This window comes from Dendrobates tinctorius, unplaced genomic scaffold (genome assembly GCF_039654945.1).
Source record: "Dendrobates tinctorius isolate UK_male_01 unplaced genomic scaffold, ASM3965494v1 ptg000151l, whole genome shotgun sequence".
Classification (NCBI taxonomy): domain Eukaryota; kingdom Metazoa; phylum Chordata; class Amphibia; order Anura; family Dendrobatidae; genus Dendrobates; species Dendrobates tinctorius.
The window spans coordinates 30413130-30426006 of NW_027361818.1; the positions used below are offsets into that span (position 1 = coordinate 30413130).

The following is a 12877-nucleotide window of genomic DNA, read 5'->3' on the forward strand; positions in this document are numbered from 1 at the left end:
GCAATGTAGAAGTAATCGGGAGTGCACTGGTATATATATATAAAGACTGGTAAAGCTAGGAGATGTACATATTACCTGTATGGGTCAAAGCTGACACATGGGTAATGGCTGCATGCTGCCTCCCGTAACCCCGATGCACGTTTCGCTAATGCTTCTTCCTGGGGGCATGCCTGAGTGGGAAGCAATATCGCTATAAAAGCAACCTCCGGCCAATGGAGACAGTTGAGGTGGTCTATCGGGGACCCGCCCACTGACCTACAACACATGTCCATTTCATTGTGTGCACATTCTAAAATGTCAGTGTCGCTGTTTAGACAAACCGCCCACATGATTGCACCACTGGAATATAGGAGTGAACACAGGGTAACCGCACATTCTCCCTATAAGGGTAACCCGCTGTCAGTGTGCCGTATGTGGTGATCACATGATCCCACGAGGAGGGACGTTATCCGATTAAGGATAATTCGAACGTTTTGCGCTAGTTTGCGCTTCTACTGGTCAATGTTACTATGTGAACACACCTCATTCCCTTTACACCAGCGTGAGGCGAATACAACAACACTGATTAAACATCACACGTGTGCACAAAGAAAAACATGTCACACAAAACAGACAGCTCTGACTTGTCATGTAAGCCTAGAGGGCCCTGGGCTTCAGTGTCTAAAATCCATTTGGCTTCTCTTGACAGAAGTAATTTATTGCTATTGCCTCCTCTTAGTGGATTTTCTACATGCTCAATATTTGCAAATTTTAACCCATTAGGATCTGCATTGTGGCAATCATGTATGTGTTTGATGAATCTCACTGACCCTTTCATTGTTTGTGATAGAATGGAAATGTTCCCTGAAGCGTGTGCATAGTGGCCTAATTCCGATATAGTAGAAGTGACAAGGGCATAAAATTGGATATACCACGTGATTCGTACGACACGTGATGAAATCTTTTATTATATGCGTAATTTTACCTAATTTTAAAACCTTCCCTGTAATCTGCAGCCGACAGTATGAACAGTGTCCCCAACAAAAATTCCTTATTGGTTTACTATCTGTTCACCATGTAGACGTTTCTATATCAGCTGTAAGTCTTTTTCTCACTAGTAGGTCGCCAATATTTTGGTTTCTTCTATAAGTAACTCGCGGTTTATTCTGAGCTCCAGTACTAAGGTCTCGGTCACTTTCCAATAAATGACAGTTTTTTCTGATCGCAATCTTTATCAAACTCATATTTGGGTTATTTCTAAAAATAAATCTATGTTTCTTTTAATCCTATCAGTTCTTGGCTTTTTTATTAATTCTGCGTTTTTTCTTTAGCTCTATTATGTGCCTCTTTCAGTAATGTTGAAGGGTAACCCCGAGCTCTAAAGTTTTTTGTGAGCTCTATTGCTTGAGTTTCACAACCTGCATCACTGCTGTTGAGTCGTCTTAGGCCGGGGTCACACTTGTGAGTGTGACGCATGAAACTCGCACGAGTCTGTGGCATCAATACCCGGCACTGCCGCCGGCACTCAGGACCGGAGTGTGGGGCTGCATAGAAATACCTGCCGGGGTGTGCACTATTATAATGTAGGAGCATGTTAGAAGCTGTTGGGTTTTTAAACTTTAGTAATGATATTATCATTGCTGTGTCACTGGCGCACCCATTGCTGTCCCCGCTACTTGCACATACCAATTATTGTCAGAGGTGAAGGCGTTATGAGATAATACAACATCTCGTCCTTCTGTCATGAATGTCATATCTAGTTCTGTATCCTGTGGTTATTCCGGAATATTCTCAATAGAATCTATCCCCAATGATTGTGGGATCCTCGGATATAAACTTTCAGCATCTATCCATTCAGTTTACAAGCTTTTTTCCACTGCAAATCTGAAAGAATTTTTATAAAATCATTAATGTCTTTTATATGTGCTGGTATTAATATTAATAAAGGTTTTAGTCTCCAATCTAGGAACTTGGAAAGCGGCTCAGTAATAGATCCAACCCCTGAGACCATGGTTGATATATTTGTTGTATGGGCAGGAACAGAAACAGAGTTTAATGACTTTGTTAATTATTTAAATAATTACAACAAAATTAGCATGAAATTTACAGCAAAATTTGGGCCTAATACAGTGCCTTGCGAAAATATTCGGCCCCCTGGAACTTTTCAACCTTCCCCACATATCATGCTTCAAACATAAAGATACCAAATGTAAATTTTGGTGAAGAATCAACAACAAGTGGGACACAATTGTGAAGTTGAACGAAATGTATTGGTTATTTAAAATTCTTGGGTAAATTCAAAAACTGAAAAGTGGGGCGTGCAATATTATTCGACCCCTTTAATACTTTGTTGCGCCACTATTTTGCTGCGATTACAGCTGCAGTCGCTTCGGGTATGTCTCTATCAGTTTTGTACATCGAGAGACTGAAATTCTTGCCCATTCTTCCTTGGCAAACAGCTCGAGCTCAGTGAGGTTGGATGGAGATCGTTTGTGAACAGCAGTTCTCAGCTCTTTCCACAGATTCTCGATTGGATTCAGGTCTGGACTGTGACTTGGCCATTCTAACACCTGGATACGTTTATTTGTGAACCATTCCATTCTAGATTTTGCTTTATGTTTTGGATTATTGTTTTGTTGTATGACAAATCTTTGTCCCAGTCTCAGGTCTTTTGCAGACTCCAACAGGTTTTCTTCAAGAATGGTCCTGTATTTGGCTCCATCCATCTTCCCATCGATTTTAACCATCTTCCCTGTCCCTACTGAAGAAAAGCAGGCCCAAACCATGATGCTGCCACCACCATGTTTGACAGTGGAGATGATGTATTCAGGATGATGAGCTGTGTTGCCTTTACGCCAAACCTATCGTTTGGCATTGTTGACAAAAAGTTTGATTTTGGTTTAGTCTGACCAGAGCACCTTCTTCCACATGTTTGGTGTGTCTCCCGGGTAGCTTGTTGCAAACTTTAAGCGATACTTTTTAAGGACATCTTTGAGAAATGGCTTTCTTCTTGCCACTCTTCCATAAAGACCAGAATTGTGCAGTGTACGACTGATTGTTGTCCTATGGACAGACTGTCCCAGCTCAGCTGTAGACCTCTGCAGTTCATCCAGAGTGATCATGGGCCTCTTGGCTGCATCTCTGATCAGTCTTCTCCTTGTTTGAGATGAAAGTTTAGAGGGACGGCCTGGTCTTGGTAAATTTGCTGTGGTATGATACTCCTTTCATTTCAATATGATCGCTTGCACAATGCTCCTTGGGATGTTTAAATTTTGGAAATCATTTTGTATCCAAATCCGGCTTTAAACTTCTCCACAACAGTATCACGGACCTGCCTGCTTTGTTCCTTGGTCTTCATGATGCTCTCTGTGCTTCAAACAGAACCTTGAGACTATCACAGAGCAGGTGCATTTATACGGCGACTTGATTACACACAGGTGGATTAAATTTATCATCAATAGTCATTTAGGACAACATTGGATCATTCAGAGATCCACAATGAACTTCTGGAGTGAGTTTGCTGCACTGAAAGTAAAGGGGCCAAATAATAATAATATTGCACGCCCCACTTTTCAGTTTTTGAATTTCCATCAAAAGTTAAAATAAGCAATAAATTTCGTTCAACTTCACAATTGTGTCCCACTTGTTGTTGATTCTTCACCAAAAATGTACATTTGGTATCTTTATGTTTGAAGCATGATATGTGGGAAAAGGTTGAAAAGTTCCAGGGAGCCAAATAATTTCGAAAGGCACTGTAGTCTAGAGTTTTTAGATGTGCAAATAAGTATAATAAATGATGATATTAGTGCTAAAGTTTTTAAAAAATCAATAGCTTCTCACATGCTCCTACATTATAATTGTCATGCTCCAGACCAGGGTTGGAGCCCTGTTTTCCCCTTCTCGCGGTCTGACCATAAAGGGGTTACCTTTCCTAGCCTTAGTCTGAATTCAGATTTGCTATTTATCGCTGCTTCCTGCAATGTCGGTTAGGGTGTGTACACACACTGCGGATTCTGCTGCGGATCCGCAGCGGTTTTGGCCCTGCAGGTCCGCAGCAGTTTCTGCTGTGTTGTACAGTACCCTTTTAGCCTATGGTAAAGGAAATCCGCAGTGCACACAAGCGGAATTTTCCACGCAGATTTGCTGCGGTTTCAAAACCTCAGCATGTCAATTCTTTGTGTGGATTCCGCAGCGGTTTAGACCCTGCTCTATGACAGGTGGCAAGCCGCAAGGGAAATCTGCAGAAAAACTGCAGATAAACCACAGGTCTTTTGACCTGCGGATTTACCTGCAGTTTTTCTCTAATCCGGAGTGGTTCTGCAGTTGGGGACGACGGACCACATCTCAGTATCAATGCTTTCTGGCTGATGTTTTGGTCACTTTTGAATGTTGGTTGCGCTTTACACTTGTGGTAGCATGAGATGGACTCTACAACCCACACAAGTGGCTCAGATAGTGCAGCTCATCCAGGATGGCACATCAATTCGAGCTGTGGCAAGAAGGTTTGCTGTGTCTGTCAGTGTAGTGTCCAGAGGCTGGAGGCACTACCAGGAGACAGGCCTGTACACCAGGAGACTTGGAGGGGGCTGTATGAGGGCAACAAGCCAGCAGCAGGACCGCTACGTCAGCCTTTGAGCAAGAAGGAAGAGGAGGAGCACCACCATAGCCCTGCAAAATTACCTCCAGCAGGCCGCAAATGTGTATGTGTCTGCACACATGGTTATGTGTCTGCACACACCGTGCAGCCCTCCAAAGAAGTGCCACCCCACACCATTACTGATCCACTGCCAAACCAGTCATGCTGAAGGATGTTGCAGGCAGCAGATCGCTCTCCACAGCAGCTCCAGACTCTGTCAGGTCTGTCAAATGTGCTCAGTGTGAACCTGCTTTCATCTGTGAAGAGCACAGGTTGCCAGTGGTGAATTTGCCAATCCTAGTGTTCTGTGGCAAATGCCAAGCATCCTGCACGGTGTTGGGCTGTGAGGACAACCCCCATCTGTGGACGTTGGGCCCTCAGACCATCCTCCTGGAGTCGGTTTCTAACCGTTTGTGCAGACATATGCATATTTGTGGCCTACTGGAGGTCATTTGCAGGGCTCTGGCAGTGCTCTTCCTGTTCCTCCTTGCACAAAGGCAGAGGTAGCGGTCCTGCTGCTTGGTTGTTGCCCTCCTACGGCCCCCACCACATCTCCTGGTGTACTGGCCTGTCTTCTGGTAGCGCTTCCAGCCTCTGGACACTACGCTGACAGACACAGGCACAGCAAATGTTCTTGCCACAGCTCGCATTGATGTGCCATCCTGGATGAGCTGCACTACCTGAGCCACTTGTGTGGGTTGTAGAGTCCGTCTCATGCTATCACGAGTGTGAAAGCACAACCAACATTGAAAAGTGACCAAAACGTCAGACAGAAAGCATTGGTACTGAGATGTGGTCTGTGGTCCCCACCTGCAGAACCACTCCCTTTTTGAGGGTGTCTTGATAATTGCCAATAATTTCCATCTGTTGTCTATTCCATTTGCACAACAGCATGTGAAATTGATTGTCAATCAGTGTTGCTTCCTAAGTGAACAGTTTGATTTCACAGAAGTTTGATTTACTTGACGTTATATTCTGTTGATTAAGTGTTCCCTACACTTTGTTGAGCAGTGTATATATATATATATATATATATATATATATATAGGGAGAGAGAGAGAGATGTAAATATACTGTATACTGTATTTATACAGTATATATCTATAAATGTATATATGTGTGTATGTAATATATCCACTCAATAAAATTCTTCTCATTGATTGGTGGAATCATCTTTATCACATTGTTTTAATTGCAGTCCTGATGTGGGAAAAAAATGGTAAAATCACAGACAAAAAGTAAGAAAAATACAACAAATAGTAATTAAAATAAATATGAATCCAATTTTGTGAGTTGAATTCACAGTGATGAATAACATTTCTGATCAGCAGCCAATGGATTGGTCTCAAATGGATAAATTATAGAAATCTTCACAAATTTTTCAAGTACATTATTGGTCTTTCTCACAAAGTTCATGGAGATTATAAGAAAGGGCTTCTTTCTTTTTCTGGAAGACTGGACCTGTGCGGTTCTTTCTCAAGCGATGTTGTACGATTAACCATTATCTCACATAGATTGCTTTATGGAAATTAAAAAATGGTGATTCCTGTTCCACATTCCCGTAAACATTGTAAATATTACCAGCTCCATTTGCAATACTTGTGTTCTTTTGCGCCTTAGCATTGCCCTAGTTGGAGCTTCAGAGCTCCTTGACTGTGCATCAGCAAGTACTGATAAAACTCTTCAGGCATAGAGTGGACACCGGGCTTAGGAAGTTTGTTATCATAGTAGTGGTGAAGAATCACGGTCCCTTCAAGATCTTCAGAAAATGGCCAGAAACCATAGAGTGTTACCTTCTCACAAATCTCGAAGGCTGCACTGGCCATCAAGAGACCTGAGGACATACGCTGGAACTTAAGCCCAATGCCTTTCCAGTAAGATGTAAGGCTTCGGAGATATTGAGGATTAAAGAAAACCACCCGGTTTTTCATGCCAAAGTCTTCAAAGGAATAGAGAGTGCGGAGAGAGACTTCAGTATTCATTGCAAACGAGAAGGCCGGCAAAAGAATAAGTGCAGAGCCGTAAGCCTTTACCATGTTGATGAAGGGTTTCCTCTGCTCCCTGAGGCTGCTATACCTATTCAAGGAAACATTTTTATTAGAATTACTTAGAAATGACATACTATGATTATTCACTAGTTATGAGTGAATCTGACAAAATTTGAACTCAGTAACTCATTCAGATTTGGTCAAAAATTAAATTACATCAAATGTATTCAATGTTAATCTCATGTGCCTTATTATGCTCTGAAGTCTCAGCAGACCCTAGAGCAGTGACCCCCAAGCTTTATTACCTCAAGAGCCAGATTTAGCTCCCAGTGAGGGTCACAAGATACTTCCAGATCCCCCGAATAGTGACAACCAGCTCCTGCCTCCCCCACATTACTGACACCTGGAGTCCCTGATACCGGTATAATGACAGTCAAGGGGTCTGTACAAAAAACACAAGGCAATAAACTTGCATCTATTAGTTCCCAGTTCTCACCTTTCCCTCATTTGGTATTCTTGTACCAATCACCCCGTCTATCTGGATGTATAATCCTATGTCAAGGCTAGCACTTGATTTATCTATCCAACCCCAAGAGCGGCGAATGGTCATGCAGATCTGCTTTTCTTTGTGGGGTTACTTACAAAAGTGTCATGCTCACACCCTTACTGGTGGGCGTGAGTAGAGGGGTTGTAGCCCCACTGTGCCACAAACCAGATTACCCTGAAAGGGGCATGACTAGGACAGCTGCCATGGTTTTCACTGGGCCTCTGATCGTTAGGTCAGGCTTGTGTGGCAGGCACCTGCCAGGTGCCTCTCCAGGGTGGTGTCTGGCTGTGGCTGCTGATCCCACTTGGGGAGACGGTGGCATGGCTGAGACACTGGCAGGCAGGCACGGCAGAGACCCAAGCAGGCAGGTATGGCTGAGACACTGGCAGGCGGGCACGGCTGAGACACTGGCAGGTGGGCATGGCTGAGACTCAGAGCAAGCAGGCACGGCTTGAGACACAGGGCAGGCAGGCACAGCAGAGACACAGGGCAGGCAGGCATGGCTGAGACTGGGCAAGCTGGCACAGCTGAGACACAGTGCAGGCTGGCACGGCTGAGACACAGAGCAGGTAGGCACGGCTGAGACACAGGGCAAGCAGCTACGGCTGAGACACAGGACAGGTAGGCATGGCTGAGACACAGGGCAAGCAGAACGGCTGAGGCACGGGGCAAGCAGGTGTGGTGTTATGAACAGGTCACCGAGGAGGATGGCAGGAATAGGCCAGGCCACCAGGAAACCAGAAAGGTTGGTAGCTTAGCAGATTGCAGACCCCTAATCCTAACAACACAACTAACAGTAGCCGTGGAGCGTACCTACTATGCCCTAGATGCCTCGACACAGCCGGAGAACTAAATAGGCCTAAAGCAAGAATGGTGAAATCTAAACTGCCCCGGAGTAGAACCTCAAAGAAATAGATAGCCCCCAAACATATATTGTCGGTGAGACAAGATGAAACACAAATGCAGGCAGAAAATAGACTGAGCAAATGATGGGGCCTGAACTAACTAGATAGGAATGGAAAGGAAAGACACTGTCTGCAATCACGCAAAAACCCTAAAAAATACAACACGTCTGATGTACAAAAAAACACTGAGGTCTCACGACCTCGCCCCTACTTTATCAGCATTCTGGTATGAACTGACAGCAAAGCAAAAGAGACTAATATAACAGGGGACTGAACAAACTAACACAAGCTGTAACATATGGAGCGGGGTTCAGCACTGCCCCCAGCAAGGAGCCTGCTCAACCCTCACAACAAGCAGAGGCAAAGCCAGATCAGATGCAAAGGATTAGCAAATGAACAACTTAACTGAAAAATACAGGATCAGGCAGGAGACATCAGACCTCAGAATGCACAGCAAGAACTAATCACCAGCAGGGATTGAAGGAAGCCTGCTGATTTAAATACTCCAATCAGTAACCCCAGATCTCCAATCATCATCATCAGGTGGCAGACCTCTGTCAATCCAGCCAGCTCCACTACCCACAGTAACCACCAGAGGGAGTCCTGACTCAGAAGTAAGAGAATTCACAACAGTACCTCCCCCTTGAGGAGGGGTCACCGAACCCTCATCCACACCACCAGGCCAATCAGGATGGGCTAGGTGAAAAGCACAAACCAATCCCACAGCATGAATGTCAGAAGCAGAGACCGAAGAATTATCCTCCTGGCCATAACCTTTCCAGTTGACCAAGTACTGGAGTCTCCGTCTAGCCAGATGAGAATCCAATATCTTCTTTACCTCATACTCCAAATTACCCTTAAACAATACAGGGTCGGGGGCACTGCCATGGGAACTACTGGCTCAACAAACCTCTTCAACAAAGATTTATGAAAAATGTTATGATTATGAATCTTAAACGTAACTGGAAGAGCCAAATGGAAAGAAATGGGGTTAAGGATTTCCAAAATCTTATAAGGTCCAATGAACCTTGGCTTGAATTTTGGAGATGCAACCTTCATAGGAATATTTTTTGAAGACAACCAAACAATATCACCCACTTTAAACCGGGGACCAATGGTCCTATGCCGTTGGGCCTTAGACAAAACCCTATCACATTGCATGGGTTCAGAAGTTTGTTCAAAAGGTGGCACCGCCTCTCGTGTAGTTTTACGTTCACGTAAACGTCAATCAATTTGAATGGCCAATGAAATAGAGTCATCAAGACCAGAGGGGACAGGAAATCCCACCATAACATCTTTTATGGTTTCTGCCAGACATTTCCGAAAGAGAGCTGCTAGGGCATCATCATTCCATTTAGTAAGGACCGCCCACTTTTGGAATTTGACAATATAATTCTGCAGAATCCTGACCCTGGTTCAATGCCAATAAGGTTTTCTCAGCTTGATCAATAGCATTAGGTTCATCATACAACAATTCCAGGACTTGAAAAAATGCATACACATTAGCCAGAATAGGATCTCCAGGTGTCAAAGAAAAAGCCCAATCCTGGGGATCGCCGAGCAGCAGGGAGATGACAATTTTAACCTGCTGCACCAAGCTCCCTGATGAGTTAGGTTTCAAAGCAAAAATAGTTCACAATTATTTTTAAAATTCAAAAATTTAGACCGATCCCCAGAAAACACATCAGGAGTAGGGATCTTTGGTTCTACAGCAGATGATTGAGCGAGATAGGCAGAAATTCCCCGCACAGGAAGAACTAATCATCAGCAGGGATTGAAGGAAGCCTGCTGACTTAAAATATTCCAATCAGTAACCCCAGATCTCCAATCATCATCATCAGGTGGCAGACCTCTGTTAATCCAGTCAGCTCCACTACCCACAGTAACCACCAGAGGGAGACCTGATTCAGAAGTAAGAGAATTCACAACAGTGTGGTGTATGAAGGAACAGGTAGAGATTTGTTCACACAGCGGGTGCTAGTACTGGTACAGACAGGAAAGAGTGGAGTATGACGGAACAGGTTTGGACCTGTTCACACAGGAGGAGCTGGTATGGGTACTGACAGGAAAGAGTGGAGTATGACGCAACAGGTTTGGACCTGTTCACACAGGAAGAGCAGGTACGGGTACTGACAGGAAAGAGTGGAGTATGACAGAACAGGTTGGGACCTGTTCACACAGGAGAACCGTAAGGCTGCGGAGAAGAGTTGCAGAGCAGCGAGAGGTTCTGCAGCAGCAGAACCAGAGCCAAGCAGAACTGCAAGAGTACGTAGCACAAGCAGAGCCTAAAAAGTACAGAGCAGCCAGAGATGCAAGAGAGCTGAGCACGAGCAGAGCCACAAGACTGTGAAGAAGAGTAGCAGAGCAGCAAGAGTTTCTGTAGTAGCAGAACCAGAACCAAGCAAAACCGCAAGAGTACGGAGCAAAGGCAGAGTCTAAAGAGAACAGAGCAGGCAGAGTTGCAAGGGAGTGGAGAACGAACAGAGCCGCAAGAGTGCAGAACACAAGCAGACAGGGAGGACACAAGGAAAGACACAGCAGGGAAAAAAGACAAAGACAAGGATACAGACAGATAAAGGTAAGACAGAGTTCAGACAGGGCAACAGTACAAGATAGGGCAAAGGACACAGGGACCAGAGTATACACAGGTACAAAGCAAGGCAATAGCAAAGACACAAAGACCAGGATATTCTTCCCCCTGGAGGGCAAACAGAGAAGTAGCAACCAAAGCTAGGAGTAATGCCTCCAGAGTAGGAGAAACACAGAGCAAGACCTGGCAGCTCAGTAGAAAGACACTGAGTTAACACATTGCACAGGCAAGGTTTCACTGGGTGGAGCTGCTCTAAATACTAGGGGCCTCATTAGACTGCTGCACTTTGACTCCATAAGTACCTGAGAGTTCTGGCACTGCCCCCCTATGCACACAGCCAGGAAACATGCACAGAGCAGATAGGAGACAAGAGGCACAGAGCATGGAGCTGGCAGCAGACAGAAATCACAGCATGGCCTGGAGCAATGAGTAAGTTGGTGTGTGGGGGATGGGAGGCCATGCAGCGATGCCAGCAGGGTTTGTTACAAAAAGTAAGTATTTGGAGACCTTTTCTTCATAGATTCTTGGTAGACTTGTTGCTACTTCACCAAACTGGCAGACAGCCATGAGCCGTGCACCAGCATCTGGTGAGCCACATGTGGCTCCCGAGTCACTGGTTAGGGATTCCTGCCCTAGAACATAATATAATGTAGTAATGAAAATAAAAAACATAATGATTGTCACCTGTCTCGTCTCCACAGCTCCTCACTGGCCCTCAGCTTCCTCCAGCATCTTCTTTACTTTTCCATGTGATGCGATGTATTCTTCCTCCATCTTCTCTTTCTGCTCGGGCTTCTGGCACTGTGTTGTCCGCTGACTACTGAGAACACCTCAGCAAAAGAAGCCGGATCAAAAGTACATCACATGCCATGGAGGAGTAAAGAAGAGAGCTGCGCAGAGAGCTCAAAGGGGAGTTTTTTTTTGTACCTCTTTACCAGCTCTTAATAAATCAGCAAAGTGGTGGCCAGCCACGAGCCATTTTGCTTGAACTGCAAGATACGAATAACAACATTTTTGGAATTTTTTGAAAAATTTAAGAATTTAATGTGCCTCAAACAGATTTCTTCATCTTAAGAATTCCCAACAAATGTGATAATAATCTCTCATTGAAATGGGCATCAATGTAACTGAAAGTCACCCTGGAAAATGTAAGCTTCGTCCATAGGGGTGTGACAATTTTTATATTCTGACCAATTTATTTATACAGATGTAAACACTAGGTGGGAATAATTCCTGGACTATCAGACTGTGCGTGCGGGGTATACGGCATAAGAAGTATGATTATCCCAGTTAAACCTCAAATTCTTGTAATTGGATTTTCATATTATCAGGACTAGTGTTGAGCGATACCACCCGATACTGAAAAATATCGGATCGGAATGGATCGGCCGATCTAAAAAAAAAGTATCGGGTATCGCCGATTCCGATCCCGGAAGTCCCATTCAAGTCAATGGAACAGAAATATCGGAATTAAAAAAAACCCTTTTTTTCCCTGTAGGTTAATTCTACATGAAGAAACACAACTAATAATAATGTAGAATGTATTGTGGGAGGTGTAGGAGACATTAAAGCCATAGAGCTTTAGCCCAATCAAATGGAATAGCAGTAATTTTTTTTTTTTTTTAAAGACATTCGTAGTTACAAAGATATTGACTGTTAAAGTCTTTAATATTTTGTCAGATATGTATGTTTCACTACTTCCATGCTCTTCACCTTCTTTTTTACTTCTCCCACTCTTTCTCCTTCATCATCCTCAGCAGCATCTTTTTCATCAACTTCTTCTTCAACTTATTCATCTTCTTCTTCTTCACCTTCTTCCTATTTTTTTTTTTACATTCTTCATATTCTTCTTATTCAACTATTATTCTTCTTCATATTCTACTTCTTCATCTTCTTCCCATTCTTCTTCATCATATTCTTATTTGTGTCAGGCATTCCTGTAGTTGTAATCTATAAAAGTTTGAAGATTACACCTTCCGTTCAGCCTGTCACAAAAGATTTACAACAGGATTTGTCCGCGTTCGGTTTGGCCTGCAGAAGCAGGCCTTTTCCAGGGGCACCACGAGGAGGAACGGACTCACCCCCATACACTGCTTAGTCTTCTTCTGCTTATAAATTAGATAATTTCATTTGCTCAGATTTTTAGTCTTATGCTTAATGTTCTTCTGCTTTTGGTTTTTATGCTTCTTGTTCGTCTGTCTCTTGTTGTTCTGCATCTTGGTGGTTGTCTTC

The 12877-nt window shown here is 43.9% G+C and overlaps 1 protein-coding gene across 1 annotated transcript in view; it reads right to left on the minus strand.

Moving 5' to 3' along the window:
- Positions 1–6006: 6006 nt before the first annotated feature.
- The window catches only part of LOC141050166 (alpha-N-acetylneuraminide alpha-2,8-sialyltransferase-like), a 36912-nt gene continuing 30041 nt past the window's right edge, over positions 6007–12877 (minus strand). Inside the window, exon 5 of the mRNA XM_073546999.1 lies at positions 6007–6691. Coding sequence (XP_073403100.1) covers positions 6232–6691 — 460 coding nt within the window. The 3' untranslated portion in view covers positions 6007–6231. The remainder of the gene's footprint in view (positions 6692–12877) is intronic.